Below are 23,712 nucleotides of genomic sequence, written 5' to 3' on the forward strand. Positions count from 1 at the left end.
CAACAGAGCATTTTTATGAAGCTTTAGCTCCTGGGTGGTACAGAAATGCTACTAAATAAATAAAGAGCAAGGTAGATAAAAAATGTAAGATGCCAGAAAAATATTTTTTGTTTTGTTAATGTGTTTGCATGAATACTAATTCACATTTAATGTGAATACCAAGTTTGTTTAAATAATAAGGTAAACTTTAAATAATCCAAATATAATAATGTTATCGTTATTTGTTTTTCAGTGCCAGGCTAAGACCTTTTTATTCAAACAATATTTTAACAATGTTTAATATTTATAGGTTTTAATTGTGCAACCAGGGTGTTTCCAGGTTTTAACTGTATTTGTATTTTATTTCTTTATTTCTGTGAGCTGTCCCGAGGCTATATAGCAATGGGATGGCATACAAAAGCTTTAAATAAAATAAATAAATAAATATCCATGCAGTTAATTTTTAAGCTGAATGTCTCTACCAGATACATACAAAGGAGACTTTTTCTAACCAAGTGAAAAACTAATGTGATTATTTTTCAAATAGGAAAACATACACCTTCTGCAAACATAAACATTTCATTTTCAGCTGATGAAAATAAACTGTTCTAGTCTGTCTGGTAACTATCAAATCCTGTTTCAACCTATCAGTCATGGGCATTTCATTTTTATTTCCTATTTAAATATCTGTGAAGTCACAGTTGGGACAAGATGAGGCAAACAGAAAGAAACAGCACTAAGAAAAAAAGTGAGAAGACAAAATTGTCCAGTGTAATTCCATACTCTGGGTACAACCCTATCACCACTTGCATGGGAGTAAGACCCAGTGAGTTCAATGGAAAATAGTTCTGAGTTTTTTCTCTTAACCTCAAACTAGTCATTAGAAAGTTTCTTTATGAGAATAATTTAAAGACAAAAAGATATAAAACCTGCTTGAAAGAATGAAAGTGTAAATAATTTCTATTTATAAAGTAACACGGTTTAGTGAGCAATTTAGCAGCAATAGGAAACCTGATTTAAACAGACTCACTGCTACTGCTGCTGAATTAAATCACCTTGATTTAAACCAAGGTGCCTGATTTAAATCCACCCCAAATGATATTCCTAAAGGTGAGATTTCCTGAAACAAGTTTCAAATACTTAATACTGTCAGTTCAATATGCAAAAGAATTGGGCATGCAATTTTCTTTAAATGATAATCAACCACACAGCTTTTTTTGAGCATGGGAGTCTAAGAAGGGATGTTCCAGCAATTCCCCCTTGCCCTGGGCCCCCAGGGAGCTAGCTCAGTATTTAAAGAAATAAAGAAAGACTGGGTTCTCAGTTTAAACAAACTGAGCAAATAAGATGCTTCATATCCACCATCTGAATAACTGAAACAAGAGGTTTATTTGCCCATAGTGAGCAGTTTTGCACTTTGTCTTGTGGCCACATTTCTATATTCCGGATTCTCTCTGTGCCCCCCCCCCCCCCGCCCCTCAAGATACTGACACAAACTAGAAAAGCATAACGACTAACTGTGGAGAACGAGACAGTTCCTCTTAGATGTCTGCCTGTAAACTGGTGGTATTACTATTCACAGGGTGGTTTTGAGACTGGAAAACAATTGGCAAACTCTGGCCACAATCCAGAAGAGTTAAGAGAACTTTACATCAAAAGTATTCACTGGTTTTAACACACTTAATTCCAATTTGGTTTCTGTTCAGCATAAAATTATAAATGGGAGTTATAGAAGTTTGAGGGGAACTCCACCAGCATTTCTGTCTATTGTACCGTTGGGAAATGTGTGTCCCTCCAGAGGTTGTCGGACTGCAACTTTAACCATCCTAGAAGCATGGACATAGTGAAGGATGATAGGAGCTGCAGTCCGTCAACATTTGATCTCTTTTTCCTGTGCCACTCCTAAACTGTGGTATGTACTCCCTCGTGACTGAACCCTACCCTCTTGGCTTTTACAAGGTACATCTTTTTGTCTTTTAAACTATATGTGTTCATTGGCTGTGTTCACATGACACAACAACCCATCATGGATAACAAGCCATGGGATGGTTGATATATTGCACAAACTTGGAATGTTTCCTAAAAGATGGCTTGTTTCAGGGCAACAAACCATCCCAATATCTCATGGTTTGTTGTATGGGTCATTATACATATGATGAATTGTCATGTTTACTGAACCCAGGTGACCAAACCCACTGCGGCTACTGGGAAGTGGCCAGCAAGCCACCCTGCAAGAGTGGAAACCCCTGTCCCACCACTCTTGCCAAGCTCGCCTGAGCCACTGCCAGCGCATGAATGCCCATGCCCCTTTCAGCCCCTTCTGCTCAAGAAGAGTTTGCTACAAATGGGGTGGGTGGGTGGATTCTACTCACTCTCCCTTTGTAAGCACAGTTCACTCACCCCCTTGAGTTCACTAAATAGCTCACCTTTTGACAGCTGTCAAACCAAAGCAGTGGGGGAAGGCTATTTGGCATCTCTGGGCGTCAATGTTCAAATTGGTAATTGCTGCACTTTGCTAGCAAATGCCTCAATATTACCCCTCTGTAATGGGGCCTCTGTAAGTACACAATTGTGTATTTGTGGAAGCTTAATAAAATGTTTCTAAAAGTATGAAAATAGTTGTGCATGTTAATGGGTCCAAAAATAAGTAATAATATGAGATTGCAACCATGGACAGCCCCTCAGAGGTGCCACTTGACCAGTCTGAAGGGTTGTTACTGGCCATCCTACAGGGATCATGAAAGCCAGCTTTCTTCCCGGCGGGGAGATAAAGGGGGGAAGTTGCCACATGCCAAAATGGCTTGTGATCATATTGGGGGTCTTGCTGTGGTGTCCCCTGAAATACCTGCAGGTACTCTGAGAAAGAAGTGGCACTGCACAAGCCATGGTGAGGCCAACTGCCTGCCAGATGCACTGTGGGTTGTTTTCAGAACAGCCCAACATGGTTTATTGGTAGGGTGGGTTGCAGAGGCATGCAGATACTCCCAGGATGTCCTTTATAGCGCACCAAGCCGATATCATAAGCGGAACTGAATTCTCTTCTGCAATCCCGCTCAGAGTAACGTAAGAGTGCCCAGTACTTCCTTTTACAAGAACTGCAGAACTGTGGATATATGCAGTAAGTTAAGGATATATGCAGAAAGGTCAAGCCGGGTGGATGTGGCAGCTTGGTTCAGATAGCCCGATGGGATATCTGAGGCATGTATTCAGCTCATCTTCTGAGAACAATTAAGGCAGTAGATTATGTCACAGGCAGCACCCAAGATGCCCAGTGGTTTGTAAGCACATACGAAAAGGCTTGTCTGTAAGGACAGAAATAAGTCCACAGTCATAGTTTACTGAGATGTACTTCTAGGTAGGCTGATGAAAGCCAAGTTATCACCTGAACTCTGTGGGATAAGGTGATAAATTAAGAGCAATAAGCATCTTGTCTGCCTGGGAGAGATTCAAGGTGAAAAAACCCAACACTCTGGAAAAGTTTCCAAACCCTTAAAAAGAGAATTATGACACTGCCATCCCCACTGGAGTTCTCTGATAAGCAGAGGAGCTGGTGTTTCCTTGGTGTCTAGGTAATGTGCTTTCTAAAAACTCTGATAGGGCAGGAATGTAATGTGAGAGGGTCTAAGTGGTCCTCAGAAGAGATAGTGGATATAAAATAAGAGGGAGAAAAAAGGACATGCCTCAAGGATGAGTCATACCGCTCCAGTGGGCCACAGCACGCACCAGTTTGTGGAGCCAATACAGAAGTGGAGGAGGGCTCATGTCTCCCGCTTGCTCTCCTTCATCACTCATACACAATATTTTCAAACTTAAAGGCTGGTTCATACTAAGGATATGGTTCAACAGATCTGCAGCTTGATCAAAGGAGTCTACCGTATGGAGCCAAGTTGGCAAATGATGCCCACAGTTTCTGGCATAAAAAAAGAGGTTCAGATGTATAAGTTTTAAAAATCTGTTGCCAGCATAGGAGAATCATGGTAGAGTTCAATATCCAAAAACGCTAAGACAAAGCCAGATTTCCACTGAGATCATGCTTCCTTTGTGATCCAGCTTGTGATGCACGGTGTTGGTTGTAGAAATGGCAAGCACATGTTCCTCATATGTACCCTACAACTTGTACTGCAGTTGTCAGCAACAAGGGGCTGCCCATGGTGCATACATTACGCATGGATAAAGGCAGCAATCTTAAATGCCATCTGCAGTTTTGAGCAGAAAGTACCAACTGAACCCATGGATGGCAGCTGACATGGAAAGAGGAAAACCAAACATTAGGAGCCTGGAGTAAAAGACTACAGAACAAATCACAGGAAGGAGCGGTACAGAAGCTGCTTCACATCGCTCCTTATGGTGGCAACAGATTCTGCATACAGCTAGCTGTTGGACTGCAGAAACCCAATCGAGTGGGGACTCCTTTTATTGCCCCACTGCAAAGATGGTGCAATGACAGCAGGCTTTTTAATCTTCTGTGTGGCTTATTAACATAGGTAAACATGAAGAGGCCATCGCGAGGAGCAACTGAGACAGACTCTGCATCACCATTTGCTATGTGTACCAAGACTAAAATGGCAGACAAGTGCAACTACTTCATACTAAACACACCAGTCTGCACATACTGGCACATTTATTGACAGAGTCTCTGCTACTACATCATGCTGTCAAATGCTGGAAATAGGCCTCTTTTCAGACATCAGAGTGAGGAAGGGGCTTTGTTTTGTTTCAAAATGACTGGTGAGATTCTCAGAAGGCTGAGCTGGATGGAAGCTCTATGCTTCAAGCATGCAGTGATTAGCTTCTACCATCCCTAAGAGAAAGGCACAAGAAAAACATTCTAAAAATACATGCAGTACTACAGCAGGGATCAAGAAGCCAATGGAAAAATAAAAAATATATATTAATGTAACTTGTTTTTTGCTTGCAGCATAATCAATCTCCATGAATTTTGCAAGGATATCTTCTGCCAAAGGGAAGTGAATACATTTAGGGATGCAAAAATACTAAATAAAAGTGACTGGATGCAAACAAAAAAGTAGATTTTAGTATTTGAGTCTGAACATTTTCCACCATAAGCAGCCATTTCATTCGAGCTTCATTGCTTAAGACAGCTAGATGGGAGAGAAGAAAGGACCTGAAACAAGGATGGACCGGACCTTCCTCAGTCACACCTCCTGTGCTCCTTCTGGTTTTCTGCAACAGGGTCACAATCAGCCAAAAGATAAACCACAAAGCCTAAGACCAGTAATATGTACCTGTCTTACCACACAGGCCAGCAATTCAATGGGCTTTCTCTGTGAGCATTTAACTGGCTTTGGAAAAGACAGAATACAGAGAAGAGTTTGAAAAAGAACATGTAACCTACCTAGGATTTGCACTTCATGGGTGATTCCGTAGACATCTATCAGTGCCCAGAGAGGCCCAGAGACTTTGATGCCACAGTGAAACAGAATTGGCTCTTCATCATTAATGCTATAGAATACTCTCCCATGGCGATCAACCCAGAATGCCAGGATGTTGTCCCTTAGTGCAAATCTTTCCGGCAGAGCTTTGGCCCAGAAACCTGGCCGTGTCACCAGATCTGGACAGGCATACTTTGGTATGTCATCTCCACTCATCTGTGAGGGATCATGAGTGGTGAAGCCAAAGCGCAGTGCGCCACTCCACCCATGGTGCACAGACACCAGCTTGAGCCGCACTTTCTCGTAAAGGTGAATGGGCCTGTTGGTGAAGGTGATGCCATTGCAGAAACTGTTCCTTCGGGTGGCCTTGCGAGAATGGGCATCCAGGCGTATGTTTTTCCCTTTGGCCTGAAAGTGGAATCGTGGAGGTTCAGTGATGGCAAGGACTGACCGCCTCTCATGGCTACTGTTCGGCAGGGTATAATAAGGCCTGTGAGATACCGAGCGGGACTGCTGACTGGTGTCTGCAGAAAGAGAAAAGAAAAGGCATTATTAGGAATTTCTCATTTAAAGTAGCCATTCTAATTTAGATTACAATGATAGGAATATGGCTTTCTTCCACCTACTACAAAGTAGAGGGACTGCTTTTAGATTTTAAATTTTCCACCAATCTCATTCTTATTTGGGCAAAAATTAGATACGTCCTGTTCTTCCAATCCTGCTGACAGAAACCCTTTTCTGGCCCAGAAAGAACATTACCTTGGGCCAGTCCTTTATTGGAATCAGTTTTAAAATGGATGTGCTGCTAAAAGTCACTTAGCAATTTTATTAAGTAGCATATAAGGATTACAAAAAGAAACCAAAATAAATGCAGCCATCACCATAACAGGTAAAAACTACATTTCTTATCAAAAGTGCAAAAAGTGGGACATCCAAATGCAAGCAACAAAATACGTGGCAATCTTTTAAAGACACCCTGATCTTACTGCTGCATAAATCACACGTAAATAGTATCTACCTGTGTAGCTCTAAAAACTGAATTTCAACTGCAGCTGCTTTGAACATTTAGATGATGGCCTAAATTCTGAACACTCTTCTTTTGTGGCACCTTGATTTCTGCAGCTGTGCCTCCATATAAATTAGATGTATTTTCTATTACAGGGTTTAACAAAATGTGATGCTTAGAGCTGAACAGTGTTAAAAATCAGGAAGGAAGGAAGGAAGAAAACTTCATTTAATTTTCTGGATTTATCTGAAGCATTCCAATAATGTAGGATCTATGAAAAAATTAGCTTGTGTGAAGCTGTTTTTCTAGGTCTTACCTATGATTTCTGCTTATAGCAGTAACAGCGTAATGGCAACTATTCAGTAATTGTTTCCCTTATTTTTAATGAATGGCATATACATTTTTTAAAAAAACCCAACAACCTCAGGATGAGATTAAAGGTGTTGGCCTAATAAACCACATACCAAAAACAGCTCTACTGTTTCAGTGGCTAGATTCTAGCCATTGGCCATTACAAACAGCCACTTGCCAAATGTTCCTATAGCTGAAAGACAACACACACAGATACACTCCTCCTGCAGGTTTTTCACCCATCTTACCAACCTTTCCTTCTAATTTAGCAGAGATTTCAGGAAGGGGGTGGTTAAAAGGTAGGTACAGCTGAGCTTTATGAACAACCCAGTTCAGTCAGTATGGTTCAGTGGATAAAGTCCTTCACTGACATAAGGGAGACTATGACTTCAGACATAAGAACTCCATGACTACACAACTTTATATTTAGAACTGTTTATTTATTGATTAGATTCATATTCTGCTTTTTTCTTATAAACTCAAAATGGCTTACACCATTCTCCTCCTGCTCTCAATCTTATACCCATAACAACAAGCCTGTGAGGTTGGCTGGGCTGAGAGTCTGCCACTGGCTCAAAGTCACCCAGCTGGCTCCGTGGCTGAGTGGGGACTAGAACTCAGATCCCCTGAGCCCCAGTCCCATGCTCTTGACCACATCACACGGGTTCTCTATTGTTGCGTGGTACAGCCATTTCACATTCCACATACAGTCAGTGACTGAATAAGCCTATTTTCCTATATGCTCATTTTCTGTGCAAAGTTCTTCGTCGTCGTCTTTTACTGTATCTCTGATATTCAGTATGAAGCAAGAAGGCTAGGGAAGCAAAAAGTCTTTTCCATATTTCAGTTAAGTCTTGTATGTGTATGTGGCGACAGGTCTCTCCTTCAACCTTAGACACTCAACTATAAAGGGAGAGCCTTAGGGAAACTTTCTAACATGGTTCAAGCTGAGATAAATTAAAGAAAGAAAATACTATGATTAGCCCTGTCATAGTACCTGCTTATCTCCATCTCCTCTTATCACCTGCCCAATACTATCAACCAGCAGAGCTGGTCCTCCCACATGGCACAATGAATTCCCCACCTCACACAATGGATCTGGAACAGGGGTGGACCCCTGCATGAACAGCTAGGACCCCAATATGGCCACGGCCACACATCTTGCAAAGGTGCGTGGGCTGGCACTGCCAGGAGTTGCACTGGCCATTCTGATGCTGGGGCACAAAGGCAACTCTCTGCCAGTCTAGGCCATATGCAGGCTCAGAAGCCCATTTGTGTGATGCACAGAGACCACGAAGAAGAATAAAACTTTCTAGAGTTACAGTCCACTCACAGGCACCAATGGAAAATATTAACACTAAGAGTTGCTTAGACTGTGCAACAGACTTTCACTACAAAATAATTAAGTTTGGTCCGTATAATATAAAGCTTGGGATGACTGTACTGATAGGTGTTTCTCCAGAGATGCCAGGCATGACATTCAACACTTGGAGAAACTGGTGTTTCTTTAATATATTTTACTGACATCATAGTAAGGAACTTCAATACCAATGAAATGGCATTAAGTGGGAGAAGAGTTACAGCTACTTTGAAGACTGAAGATGCTATCCCTTTAAAAGCTGCAAACCCAGATTAGACATGTAGCTGAAAATAATGAAAATGCAAGCAAGCAAAGTAATAAACTCTGCAGCTCTGAACATTCAGAATAACCCCATCCAAATAAGATTCGGTTTTTGAGCTAAAATCTCTCTACCTTGATGCTCAGTTCTTTTCTGATGCCCACCCCCAAACTGCCCAACATTAAGAAGTATTCCTTTGCTTTTTATTTTGCTTTAAAACTTGTATGTTCCTTCTTTAAATTCCTGCTTGAACATTATGTTCCCGGGTGCATATTTTCAAGAGCACTTCATAGGATCTATACCTTTCTGTGAAGGCAGCCTAAAGAGTCCAATCTTACCTATACTAGTCTGTGAATGAGTTCACAGAGAGCAATGGGGCGCAGTCACCAGTTTCCCCTTTTGGTTAGGTGATCTGTCTCTCCCCTACACTTCAAATTTCTTGGGCTTGCTTGGCTAGAAAGAAACAGACTGGCCTGTTCCCATGTCTCTAACCGCAACTTGACCTATACAAATCACCAGATGACGCTTTCCATAACATGAATGCAAGTACTACAGCCTGCTAATGTCTGCAGATCAAACTGCTTGTCAAGGTGCAAGACGAGGGGCTTGGAGAAACAAAGCAAAATCACAAAAAAGCCTGATAATGAAACCACTGGAGCAAGTTCTTAACAAGGCTGGGCCCCTCCAGAGGTTACATGGGTATGCCTGTAATATAAACATCCTGCCAAGGATGACAGATATGTTTTAAGAAAAAACTTTCCAAAATGAGTAAAGCAAGAGGACCAGAAAACCTAAAAATAAACATGGGAGGGAGCATCCCAAGAGAAGTGTGTGGGCTGTAAACCGCACTCCATCCTTTCCCACACAAGAATTTCACTTGGAAGAGCCTGGAGACCTGTAACCACTGGCAACTTTGTGTAGGTGAAAATACATTGTTCACAGCCGCAGCATCCTGAGAATTTTACCTTCCTTACATTAACACCTAACTCATGCCAGATATGGAGAGGTGTGAAACACCTACCCTTTTCAGAACTTTAAAAAAAGGGAATAGCATAAGCCCACAATTTTATCTGTAGCAGCAATACAGAAATTGAAACTCTTAAGGTATTTCTTTTCTTTGCATTTATCATTAGAACAAAGATATGAAGAATGAATGGACCAGCAGATATAACAGAAGTACACACTTTACTAATGAGTAGTGACTCATAGATAAGCTTAATAGTAAATATTCTCAGGCATTCAGCATGTTTACTCCACTGAACAAAGGAAACTTTATCATAAACTTCAATTAAGACCATGATAAGGACAAAGAACTCAAAAACAAAGACTACCACATGAATGCATTAAGGCTTTTAACAAATAAACCCTTGCAATTGGGCCACAACCTGTTCCCAGTTATTTCTTTAGTATGAACAATACATATTTGGTATTCACACACTTCAACATATTTGGTCCAGAGATGTAGCTCCTTTGCAATCCAAGCCAAGTCCACTAGCACTGATTGCAAGAGAAAGCATTTTTGAATCTGTCACTTGAGTTATTAAAGCTGCATCTTCCTGTCAAAGTGTCTTCCTTCCTTTCTCCTCAGCAGATCAACTAGAGACTACAACTGCTACAAAATGGTTGTTGGAGAAAGAGACAGTGGGAAACATTTCAGTAAATTTATCTTTTGTATATACAAAATTATTTCATTATCTTCAAGCAATGCACGGACCAGTATTAAGTTGTGCAGATGGTGCTCTCAAAACATAGACTTAACAAGTTTTGCCCCATACACAAAGGAAAGAAGCAAAGAAGGGAAGTATGTTAATTGAGAAGAACTTCAAGAGGAGAAATTTTACTACACTGACAATTATTATGCAGAATTTTCTACTTATTTACTTATGCAATAGATGAAACTGGAGAATTCTAAAAGAGACTGCCTGGTAGTGTCAAATGAGATGGAAAAGCTTTTGTACAGCCAAACTACCACCTTCATTCCAAGCTTATGAACAGGATGCTCCAGCCAAAGGTTATTTTTTAAAAAACAACACAGGAAAGTGTGTTCTGATTATACAATAGGAAATTATCCAGAAGGAAATGAATGGATAATTTATTTATAATGCCATCCTTTACTAGCACAAACACCTGTCTGTTATTCTGATAAAAATAAAGCACTTGGATTGAGCCAGGAGAGGCAGTAAAGCAAGGAAAGAACACTGAAAAGTCTATCCCACATCAAACATCTTCTTTGGCATGATGCTTTGCAGGTCTACTAGCCTGGAAGGGAAGGGAAGACTATGCCCACGCATCAAAACCCAGCATAGTCCATTAACTCCATTTTCATTCCAGTGAATTTCTTAATTGCTTCCATTCACAGGTCATAGAGAAGAGGAATTGACAGTCATATTGACTAATCAGCACTTGGTTTGGTACCTCATATTATAGTTCCAATTGGGTCAGCAGGTGGCAAAGGATCAGGTGCTTACATTGCTGATTACATTACATTGCATATGGCAGTTTAACACATCACTTTGGGATAACATTTAAATCAGCAAATGCAGCGTGAACAGCGCTGAGCCTTACTTGCAAATTGACAGAGGTTTGATCCAGTTTTCAGCTGAATCAACTTTATTAACATAAGTTAACTCACCTGCCCTTCCTTCTCTTAGCATTACTTAGGAGACCATGCTGAATGAGGTGAAGGAAGGACTACCTGAAATTGGGTGCAGAGAACTTATGTCAGTAGAATGCTTCCTCTTTTGGAAGGTCCCATCTTGATGAAGGCAGAGCCTTGATCAAACCCCATGACATTCATGAGATACCATTTTCAGTATTAAGGGCCTAGATATTACTTACTGTCTAGCACTGGGTGTGGGGAGCAACACATTCAATTACAGCAGCAACTACAGTCCACATGTGGGCCATCAGCAATCAAAGTTTTACAACTTCCTACATTGCTGAAGGAATTCTTAACAGAAAGCTTAGCCTATTATAGTTGCCTACAATTGTCTTTTGGAATTAAATCTATTGTTAAGAATGTTAAGAGAGGAAGTAGAATACTCCATGCAGCCTAATTAATGGAAAATTGTACTACCTTTCATATGTACAATTTCTGTGGATTTAAAATGGAGGCTCATTCCTCCAAAAGAAAAAAACCTTGATGTTTCATGTATACCAGACCTGGTAAGAACTTGTCTCCGTTACAGAAGTATGCAAGTAAAACTTAGCAAGTACAACAGAACCTCATTCCCACATCCTTATGTATAGCCTGAAGTGCTAAACCTGCCCAACCTTGAAAACTAAGCAGGGTCAGGCCTGGCTAAAATCTGGATGGGTGACTTAAATTTTGTGAACTACCCAGATCGCTTTGGTTACAGATGGTATAGAAATGTAATGCAACAGTAATAATTCTGTAGTTTCTGGTCAGGGATAGGTGCTGCATTCCTACAGTTATTGTAGGTCGTCTTTGTACTAGCTAAGTTCTACTTGCATTTTTTTGCAACAGAAATTAATGGCGAGGATGCAGTTTTCAAGATGACTCTTACCAGTGTCTTGTATATAATAACAAATGCTTTGAAATCCAAATTCATTTAATGGCAATTACATTTTCTGGTTCATCTAGATTGTTTTGCAGTCCCTTGGGCCAATCTCACAGGGCTTTTTCAAATCAATGATACTTTTCCTGAAGTGATTCCAAATTAGCTTTCCATTGACAGAGTGTATTCTATGTATATAGGGGAAGGCATCCAATTTCTAACTTGGACTGAGAACTGAACCAACTTTTAGAAAGGGTTATTTCTTAGTATAAACTAACCCAAGAAAATTCATTTTATAACATTTTGAAAATTTAAAAAATGAGATATGAAATACAAAAAATGAGATATTTAATATGAGATTCTTAAAAATAGTCATTTATACAGAACATTGAACTCTAACCATCAGCACAGTGTAAAAAGATGTCCAAAGCAACTCTAGTTTTTTACCCAGTTCAATAGAGCCATAGTTTATAGCCTGGTGAGTTAATACCCTCTTATAGTCCTGGGACACATTCACACAGATGGAAAGCAAGCCCAATTCTGCTAAAAGATAATGCTCATGAGACAAACACGCCAGAGAATCCTATCAACAAGTCTCAGAGCTTGTTCCCACAAATCAATTATTGTTTAACGTCTTTTCATTTTACTTTGTTCTCTCCTGCGTGTTTAAAATAGTACTTCAAGTGGAGTCCTGTATTCCCTTTATGAACATGCTGTAGAGGTTTTAATTAAGTCAGAATATATGATAGTGAGAACGTACAAGTAAGGTTATAATTATGGAATTGCTCTAGGAAAAAGTGCCTTTTCAGTATTCTCCTCCTCGCTCTTTTCAGACCGCCTCCTGTGAATGCCCCTTCTTCCCTATGGAACAGTACTGCATGAAAAGTCTCTACAGACTGTGTAAGCATAGATGGAAATAACTTTGGGACAGTCAGCAAGACTGAGAAGAAACAAAGGTGTCACCTTGGTGACAGTTGCTCCAGTTTTAACTTCAGAAATACAAAATTGTGAGATCAAATCCTTAATGATTAGAGCTTCCAGGCTTTGTTGGACCACTACTGAAAATGTACATTTATTATCTGAAGTACTTCTAATAGCACATATTCTGCAGTGGAAAAAGCAGTGGAATATTACAGTTCTGAGCAGAGGAATGCCAAAAACCATCTTTATGGAGTACCACATTCCTTGTCTCAGACAATGCAGCCCTTTTTGTAACATGAAGCTCTCTGAGCAATCGGAATTCATCCCAATATCTAGGCCTTGAGTTACTGGAACCTAGTGGACAATGCAACCATGGATGTCATGGTTTGTTTCAAATTGATTATTATAAACAATGCTCAAAGCAAACAATTGGGCCTAAAAGGGCTCATTTATTTTAATGTAAGAAAAACATATATTCCTTGTGTCAAGTTCAGACGCATTTTAGATGCTGCGCTTCATCTTCACTACTTTCAAATCAAAATACATCAAGTGGTATTGATGCTTCCAATCACCGCAGGCAAAGGCAGAGCTCTTAATAGGGAACGTAAAATCCAAAATCCTGAAGACTTCAGCTTTCACTGTTATCAGCTCCAAGAAAGAAAATGGACTTTGCTGCAACTTTTCCTAAGAACAGTTACTTTTTTAAAGTGTGAAGTTTAGGATGAAGTCCTATAACCTTCCAACATAGTCTGGATGGACCCACAGGATTATCTGAAGTCCCAGATTTGAGGTCCTGCTGGCTACTTCTTCAAAGTCACAGCCTGGCCCTGGAGGAGAGGAAAAAGGGCAAGCCAAGGAGGTGAGGAGGCTGAGCCAACCACTTGCAGTGTATCAAAACAGCACCCCAGGCTCCTTCCCTCCCACTTTGCGCTGCTTCATCTAGATGGCCAAAAATAAACTTCTTGATGAAATACAGGGTACAAGGGGTGGTGGTGGCAGCAAAGAGCACCCCGCCTCTTACTTTGTGGGTTGGATACTTGTTAGCCTCCGGAACTGAAGTGTCACGTGCATCAAAGGTAGGGGGCACTGGATTGCACCCTTACCTTTAATAGCTATCCAAAAATAAATGCAACGGAACAGCAGGTATATTTTACATGTAAATATAATTCAGTGACATCTGGAGAACAAATGACAGGATCTACCATCATTTTATATACACTCTAGGAATGTTACAGAAATATGAGAACTTTCAAAAAATCATCTTATACAAAGCACATTTTATTTTGCGAACCCATTGTTCAAATGATGTGAATCAATTGTGATAGCTGGGTGGTTGCTACATTTTCGGTGGATACTCTCCCTCTTAAGAACTTCAAACTGCCTTCTGTATGGGAAACAGAAAATGCAGCCTTAACTTTGCTACAGATTCTAATGCCATCATTTCCCTTCTGGATTTGACTGACTGAATTTTTTTAGATTTTTAGAAACATACATGGAGGGTTACTTCTTTTTAAGGTGAGAGAGGGCTTGAGAAAGAGGACTTCATGGCACTGGGACTGTCCTTTTCAGTGAGGGCAACCAGAAAGCTCTTTTGCTTTCACATTATACAGTTTTGAAATATGCAAGTGTACAGTTTGGCTAACTGAGTGCTGACTTGTGTTCTGCAAGGGGTTGTATCTGTCTCATGGGCTAACTGGCTGGAAAAAAACCCTAGAACAGTAGAGCGACTTTGCCAGCTAGAAAGGTGTACAGTATACCCAGATTTTCAGAGAAAGTTAAATTCCATACAATTTAGGGCCAGGAACCAGGAGGCCACATGATAGGAAATGGAATTTTATACACACCATAAAGTTCACAGAATTTGTAGAAGAATTCCTATTCCATGAAACCTTTATTCTGTACCCATACTACATCAACCCCCTTATTTTCACATAAAAATACTATTTGGATTCACTTAAGTGCTGAACTATTCTCCTTCTGGCACAGCAAAACATAACCACCTATTTCTTTCCTGTAGCCTCATCTTTCAGCAACTGACCTTATGTACAGCATGCAGAACAGTAAACTGGGTTGTTCTCCAAGCAGATTTCATGAGTTTCACTTGTGACTAGATGTTTTTTTTTCCATACCAACTTAATAATCTACCCCATGACATGCCCTAGAGCAACGAAACTTAGTGCATGGTAGTTCCTCTAAAAATAAAAACAGCCTCATTCTCAGCAGTGGGAGAGTTTACACAAAGGCAAAGTTCAGTCCCACCATTACAAGGCACTGCACAATAGAACTGTTCCCTTGAAAGGGAAAGTAAGTAAAGGGTCATGCCACCCTTGTTAATGGAGCATCCCTTAACCCTATTTGTGTCAGAAGCAAAACTGAAAGAACACTGAAGGTGTGTACTAAAGCTATGTGCAAATAGCCCTCTCTGGCAAACAAAAGCACACAAAGCAAGCCCTTTTTTCAATCCTGAAAGTGATAGTGATTTTAAAATCCTCACTAGAGGAAAGGTTTGTGACAAAATATTCCATGGCCATAATTTTCTCATTTTCCTCATGATAAAGTGATTACTTTCAGATAACCCGAATACATTCTGAAAGTGCACCATTCCAAGATAGCACGTCCTTCATCCAAGCACTGCTAGAATCAACACAGGATTCTTGCTTGTTTGAATAAAAGCTCAGCTGTTACTCATTTCCTGAAGAACAGGCAGTTTTGAGGGTACAGGGGATATATTTGGCAACCTGAGGAACTATCTAAGGCACCACCACAAGGTGGCTAACATGGCAGGAGTGGCTAATTACAATGACCAAGTAACAGCCCAAAGATTTAGCACAAGGCAGAGTTGGGGACTTAGCCCCAACATGCTAACAACTGCACTGAACCTACAGTTTCCTGCACCAACAGTAACCCATTTTGCAAAAAGCAAACTCTCTTTCTCTCACCCCTCTCTTCTGTTGGCCTCCCTCTGTCAACACACACAAATTGCTGAATTACTATTCTGTAAATAAATAATTTCTCACATCATGAGAAGGCAAAACTCCATGAAGAAGACAGTCATGCTAGGGAAAGTGGAAGACAAGAAGGAAAGGAAGACCAAGCAAGACATGGATTGACTGCACAAAGGAAGCCTTGAAATTCGAGGTGAGCAGGGCTGGAAAGGACATTTATGAGGGTTGTCAGGACTCAGAGACACACATAAGAACAAGACAGACAACAGCAAATTACTTCACTCAAAAACGTGTCTATTCTTATTGTTAGTACTTATTGTTTCCCCACTTCCTTTTCTGGCTCTTTCACTTCCTTTATCTAATGATCATGCTTGCACAGCACACAATAAGCCAGAATTAAAAGAATGGCATGGCTGATCACCTTGGCTTACCCAGGATGAGATAAGCCCCCATTCCCACTTAGTATGTCACATTAAACAAACCATGCTGCCTAGCTCATGATAAACCAGAATTCTTTAGAATTCTGGTTTATCAGGCTAATGTCTTCTGCAAGTTACACAAAACTATCAGTACAGAGTGGCTAGGAGAAATGATTATGACATTCATTAACTGAAGATTTTAGATCAGATTCACAGCTGTCCCCCTCCTTCTCATCATTCCCAAAACACTATTGTAACAGCATGTTATAATGAATGACAATACAATTCATAAGGATGTTTATAGGGCTGAATCCAGAGGCACATGAACAGACCTCTGCTTTCTCATCAGGCCTTTCCTGATCCCACCTCCACACTGCAGCCCCCTCTTCCCCCCCAAACAAGTCCAAGGATCAAGAGACTGACTGGAAGGACATGCAGCAGACACCTGTGAGAGCAGGGACTTTACAGAATTTAGGAAGGCTGCCTTGTACAAGTGCATGGAAGTGAGTTTCTATTGATGGAAGGCTCCTTTGAATCACAGCCAACCTATACACCTTGCTTTCTGATTCCTGCTTCTTTTTGTCTCAGAAATTTGCATTATTTCTGAACTTTATGTCCTTTTAGAATATAACTCTTTAATTCAAATGAAGCTTTTCTTTCCCCAGCAGCAGATTAAGTATTTAATCCAAAAGTAAAACTAGAAAGTCATTGCAAATAAGTTACGCAGGATTGCATTATCTCATTTTATCTCAGGACTGAGTATTTTAAAAGGGCTTGGAAAACATGGGAAGCACACACAGATGTGTGTCCTTAGTTGTTGTTTGTGTGTAGCATCCAGACTCTTCTGAGGTATTGACCTTTCTTAACACAGCTTCAGGGCAACCTAAGTGCCTTTAGGGTTCATTGATGGTATCTTGCAATGATCAAATTATCCTGCAAGATTTGGAGATGAAAGAGCCAATTTCTTGTGTGCACTGAGAACAGTTGTAGTGGTATACATGCACAACACATATGTATCATTTTCTTGTGAGTATGCATTCTTTTGGATAAATGCTATATGCCAAACAAAAGACCCCCACTGGCATCTCCCCCTTTAAAGTACTTCTCAAAAGCATTAGCCTGCCACTGCTGTAGGAAAGGGAGAGAGGGAGGGGACACTGAGATAGTAATTTGAACTTAAATGCCTGCTAGGCCAGGCCTATCTTTTTAGACCAACTCAGTGTTGGAGAAACCAGGTCTCTTGCCAAGTGTGGGGGGGAAATCCGCTCAGTAAAAATGCCTGTTTTCTTCTTTACTACTTGCCCTGATAGAGAAAAGTCAGCCAGTTGGAGAGAAGTGGTATCTAAAAGGTATCCAAGGGGCTGCCCCTAGTCAAGGTGCACTGAACTTAGGTGATTGACTGAAAACTGCCTTACAACTGCCAACTGCCTCAACAGGAATAAGTCAACAGTTTTGCTAACACCCTGAGAAGGAAGGCCCCCAAGTAAAGCTTGTAGCTGGGCCTCCCTGCTGCACTGAGAAGCACGGAGCAAATGAGTCAGATCAGGGAAGTTCCTAAGCCATGTTTAAGGCAACAGCTGCAAAGCATCACCAATGTGGGCCAAAACCTACCCTTTATTTGATGGAGTGCACCTTGTATTGTACAATAGTGTTTGGATGCTAATACAACATTCTATTTAATGCTTAATACAATATTTTAACCCAATTTTGTTATGGAATGCTAAAGACTGATATTAGTTAATTTTTAGAGAAATGACAGTTCCCTGAATATTCTTTCTTTGGCTTTAACTTCAAAATATGGCAGGGATTTAGAATTCAGGAACAGCGTATCATAGTAGCTAATGAAAGTGAGAATCACTCTGTCACATAACTGAGATTTGAAAAGCAACTAATTTCTCTGTATGCCTACCAAGAGGAAAATCTCACTGAGTTCAGTTACATGTACTACCAAGGAAGTATTCATAGAACTGCAGTCTGAATACAAGTGGATGGTGATGATTATGAAATATTCAAACACCCTTCCCCTGGAATAAAACCTAACATTAGAAATAAAATAGGTACCTTTTAGGGGAAAGGAAGTGGGAAAACTGTGTATCGGATTTCTTCTTCTTGGTACAATCTGGGATAATCATCATTGCCTGACTCCAGTGATCCACAGTGTTGTAACATATATGCAAAGCATATTAATGAGTATAGTCTAGAAAATGACAGGCAGATTTAATTGTAGTAGGATAAATTGCCTGACTAGGTGACAGTACATTTTTCTTCAACCATGGCCAAAGTTTTCTTCCAGTTCTCTGCCTTTTATTTTCAGCCTTTCAAAAATTTCTACTGTTGAAGTAAATATAAGAGCAAAAGAATTTTGGTGTCAAATGGATGTGACAGAGTACAGCAAATCAGAACAGCTTCCAAGGTTCCCATCTATCTATTAGGCAGCTGGTTTTATCATGTTTTGCACAAAAGTACTGGAACAGACCAAAATTCACTTACGCCTGCCACCTTCATCCATCTTTCTTGCTCTTGCTCTACTTGATTCTGAAAAACTGCTATGAAAGATAGAAGCTTGTTGACCCAAACTAGAGGTCACTTTGTACAAAGGTGAACTGCGCATGCATGCTGTTGAGATTCAAAGTGAGAGCAGATTCATCAGTGGTGCACTGCATGGTCACCACCACGGGATTACAGCATCAAGTGGAAAACAACATGTCTGAATGAGTTATGACACCTCAAACCCTGCAAGCAATACCTTTTATATGACCTCCACAATGGTGCTTCTTATCATAGTCAAACAAGGTACTGAGCTGTGACTGTATGCATCTAGGAGCTTATAAAACTGATGAATGCATGTGATAAAGCCAGGAGGGGTCCTTGTCCTAGGAAAGACAGCAGGACTTTTCCCCCTCCCCCAAGCAAGAAAAAAATAAAATGTGCAATTAATGACTTAATTGCATTAAATTAATCAAAGATTACTGTGTGACCTAGGCCAAACCACTGAGGAATTAATCCCAGTGTCCTTTAAAATGTTGCAGTCCCACTGCTTTTCTCATGTCTGACCTTTTTATTCTGGCTTTTCAGGGCATGGGGGCACGCAGACCTCATACTTTCTGTATTCTTTCACAAGGATATCAACTGAAGCTATGGGAATTCTCTCACATCCTGTTATATTGCATGTGTCTTAGAAATTTAATGCAAAAGTTGGGTAATATAAAATCTAAAATAACGATGCACTGAAATATTTACACTCAATTTTCCATCCAGGGGTATCAAACATTTTTGAAAATATATTTTCAAAAGCCTAGCTCTATGGTAAGGTCACAACATTTTAAGATAACTTTGCTGATAGGCTGCTAAGCAAGCAGTAGTGCCTATGGCATTCCTGGTTTATAGGAGCACCTACTGAGTTTTTCTTTTATATGCGATACAGTGGACTTCAAAGCTGCCCCCTTCCATTCACTCACAAACAATATTGTTCCATCACTCAAATAAAATCAGATATGGAAAGGGTGTGCTAACTGGTACATCACTTCATGTGCTCATAGTTTTATACATAGGCAGGAACAAGAGAAAATATTTGTTGTCTGTAGGAGGCAGGAAATCCACCCCATTCCCAACAGACATGAAGAATTACTGTGTTACACCAGAACACTACCTGGGAAATCATTGGTGAAAGAAATGTAAACGATGGATATTGTGCAAAAAGCCCAACTTCATGATCACACTGATGTGAGGGCTTCTGCCCTGAAAAGTTGCCTAGAAATGCAATAAATAAGTAAGTAAATAGAGGTGGCAGACCAAGAAAGGGATCTTCAAATTGTTGTTAAAAGCTCAATAGAACTGTCAACCCCCCGTTATGGCTGCTGTAAAAAAAGGCAAATTCCATATAGGCATAATTAGAAATTAAAAATAAAATTGTCAGTGTCATACCACCTTATTATAAATATCCTGGAACACTGTGCAATTTTTATATAAAGTTTTTCTTGAATATTGTAACTCTGCAAAGTTGCATCAGTAGTAACCCTGTATCAGTACTAACCCTGTATTGCAGACATGGGGGTAAGGCAGGGAAAGGGAGAGAGGATAGTCAAAGGTCAACCTGGTGAGTTAATGGTGGTGGTGGGCTGTGAACAAAGGCACTGCATTGTTTTTGTGCAGATAACCTAGAGCTGCCTTGCTTAGCCTGGTGTCCTCTGGAGCTGCTGGACTCCCTTTACCTGCAGCCAGCTTTGGCTGGGAATGGCAGAAATTGTAATTCTGGTGGGCACCAGGTTGAGGAAGGCTAAGATTATTCCTCTTTTATTACCCTGGCACTACACCTCCCAATGCCAGAAGTTAAAATTACAACTTCTTGGGCCAAATGCCAGGAGATGTGTAGGGGCATTATCTTATAAGCTGCCATTCATATTGATGACACAGTACCAGAGGTGAATGTTTATGTATCCAAAATGGCACCATTCACAAAAAAGATGGAGGCGTCCGCAGACTTGAGGAAATTCTAAGGTTCAAAAAAAAAAAAAATGGAGAAAAAACCTCTTGTCCCGCTGCTCCCACAAAAGTGCAATTCTTCTAGTTTTAAGCTTTACATTTTTAATATCCTATTTTATTATATAATGGTATCTTTATACTTAAATATTGCATTCTAACTGCTCAAAAACCTTTGACTACTGGGTAGTATAGAAATCAAATAAATAAACAAACAGGGGCTCACCATGCTCAGTGGCCACACAACACTGACTGGATGTTTGGGATGGGGAGCTTTAGAAAAAGCCTGTCAGAGAGGAAATACAATGGAATATCCTTCAGGAGAGCATGGCTGGCTGACTAGAACACTGAAGAGAAACACGCCACACCGGAACAGTTCGGCTGAGCTCCCACAGGTGAATACCGATTATGAAATACTTTGCATGTGATTCATGAGGGAAGTGTTGCAAATGCGATTAAGTCTTATGCACGTTCCGGTTGATGTAGAATATTAGTTTCCTGCTTGAGGCCTTTCTAATAGACACATGGATCTTTCTAAGCAGGCTGACAAGGTTACAATTCACCAAGCTTGCTAGGGAGACAAGGTAATGCTTTGAGCTTTTTTTATGTAAATGTGCCACCTCTTCCATTTTCAGTTCTTCATTTGTTAAACAGGTGTACTGGTGATCCACTTCACGTTATTGCTACATCATGGACAGAGTTAAAGAAAGTCTTCAAAGCAACGTGACCACCACGATTGCATTCCTGTGCACATTCATCTGGACGTAAGCTCAAATGAATTCAGCTGGACTCATTTCTTAAGAGCCATGCAAATGGACATATATCTGCCAATAAGACCCACTGGACAATGTGGGACTGGCATACATGGAACTGCACTATGCATTATTAATCACAACACTTCTGTAGACATATGGAATTGTATATGTTCATTCATCCAAATTCTGTTTTTACATGACAAAAACAGCTTGTTTTGTAGGGTGCTGAAACTGCACAAAGGAAGAAGACAAGCACTCACCTCCCAAGGAACAAACCAATAGTCAGGCACAGTCATTTTGCTTTTTAAATATCCTCAAGGTGAGAACCATGTTGTATTCATCAGGACTATAACTTTTCCTTCTTTTTTAGATAGTTACAAAAGCAAACCTCTAAGAAGAATGATTATAGTTCCTTTCTACAAATAGTGACTGGTGTAGAATTACCAAGTTCAGAGGTAGTTTTGTGATTGAAGGGAGTGGGCAATCATAGAATAATTTCAATTAATGTATGTAAGATGAAACAACCAAAGCAGTAGACTAAACAAAATACATACAGGATTGCTTGCCTCTTTGCAGGGAGCCATGGATTCTGCACTGGACAGAAAATGGAGGCTTCCACAAAATGTTGTTTCCAAGATCCTTGGACCTAGTATGATGCTAGGTTATCTTGTTTTTTTTACACACACACACACACACACACACACACACCCCCACACACACCCGGGGGGGGGGGGGGGAGAAAGCCAGCTTAAACAGGGTTCTTGGAAAAATGAGGGGAAATGCTCAAGTGATGAAGCTATATAATCAAAAACCTGAGCTTTGGTCACTGAATGCATTTTATTTTTACACAGTTACTAAGACTGTAATGCAACTACACTTTAGAAAACGTTAGGAATTCAGAGTAGGATAGTGGAGAAAAAAAATCAGGGAGGGAGGAAGTACAGCTTTCCTGTTTGGTATGTTTTATTTTTGTATGCCTTTTAGGCAGCTCATGCAAAATCAACACAAATACAGAGTTCAAACAATAAAATGAAACTTACAAAAGATCAAGAAACTGTAGCTCAGTAACATGTTGGGTTTATCCTATCTTTTCATGGTTCAGACAGAGAATCTTCAGGAAAATGTTTTGAACTTGTAAGGTTTGGGACATTGCTAGGAAGTTGGGCTTAACAAATGTAACTCATCAAAGAATTCAATGGACTTCTCTACACAAGGCAAAAAGAGCTCTTACTTTATGACACTCATGTGATTTTTAAAACAAATCACATGACATGCAAGCAGTAGAATACTGCAAAGAGGGATGTACTGAGGACAGTTTTTCTCCTCCCTCCATAAAACTAGATCTCAGGGCGATTCCATGATACTGCTTGGTGGGAGATTCAGCACTAGCAAAGGACTTCTTCACACAGTGCATGGATTCAATTCCACAAGATGGAGTAATGGCCACCAATCTGGATGGCTTTCAAGGTGCACTGGACAAATCTGTGGAAGGGAAGGCTATCAGTGGCCAAGTTTTGACAGCTGTGTGCTACCTCCTGCATCAGAGGCAGTATTCCTCTGTACATGAGTTGCTGGGGAACTCAGGCAGGAGGGGGCTGCTTGAGGGATTCCATGGGCAGCTGGTTTGCCAGTGTGTGAGCAGAATGCTGGACTGGGGGCCCCTGAGCTCAGTCTGATCAAGCATGGCCCTTCTGTTCTTACAGTGTCAAATGGATTTAAAACTCTTGTCCCTCCAAGCCGTCTTGCACCTTACCAGATAGCCATGTATAATATTTGAAATGATAATCACAGAAATGAGTTGTGCCTTCATAGTGCCCTGGAAGAGAACTATTGAAAAGTAATTGTGAGAACTATTTCAAGGACAAAGATCAAATGTGTGACAATGTGGACTGGGACTTAAGACATCTGGGTTCCAGACACCATTTGGCCATGAAGCCTACAGGGTAATTTTGGGTCACTCCTCAATTCTCAGCCTAACCTACCATGTTGTGAAGATAACACGGAGAGGAAGAGGATCCTGGGAGTTTCCACGCAAGAAGAAAAACAAGGTAGGATATCAATTTAATAATGATGAAACAAACAACAGTTCTGAAATAGTACAGGAAATGAAAATATTAAAATTACTATTCCCCTCACCACAAATAACTTAAAACCAAAGTGATGCATCTAATAAAGTGGGCTCCATTCCAGAAAAACTTATGTCTCAAGTAATCTACTCTTATTTTCAGAAGCCACATTGTTCTCTCTTGTTTTGCTTTTGACAGCTCCCATCTACTCCACTAGGAGGGTCCCTGATGCCCAAGGGGGTTGAGGAAATACTGGGGGTA

The 23,712-nt window shown here is 40.4% G+C and overlaps 1 protein-coding gene and 1 long non-coding RNA gene across 2 annotated transcripts in view; one reads left to right on the plus strand and one right to left on the minus strand.

The window, feature by feature from the left end:
• The window catches only part of LOC123035829, a 45,633-nt gene extending 22,753 nt beyond the window's left edge, over nt 1-22,880 (plus strand). The window contains exon 2 of the long non-coding RNA XR_006417041.1: nt 21,285-22,880. This is a non-coding gene — a long non-coding RNA (uncharacterized LOC123035829). The remainder of the gene's footprint in view (nt 1-21,284) is intronic.
• NEURL1B (neuralized E3 ubiquitin protein ligase 1B) overlaps nt 1-23,712 on the minus strand; it is a 57,496-nt gene that overhangs the window by 12,856 nt on the left and 20,928 nt on the right. The window contains exon 2 of the mRNA XM_044454452.1: nt 5,336-5,896. Within this exon, the coding sequence (XP_044310387.1) occupies nt 5,336-5,896 (561 nt within the window). The remainder of the gene's footprint in view (nt 1-5,335; nt 5,897-23,712) is intronic.

The sequence above is a fragment of the Varanus komodoensis genome, unplaced genomic scaffold, assembly GCF_004798865.1.
Source record: "Varanus komodoensis strain SLA01 unplaced genomic scaffold, ASM479886v1 scaffold7_3, whole genome shotgun sequence".
Lineage (NCBI taxonomy): Eukaryota > Metazoa > Chordata > Lepidosauria > Squamata > Varanidae > Varanus > Varanus komodoensis.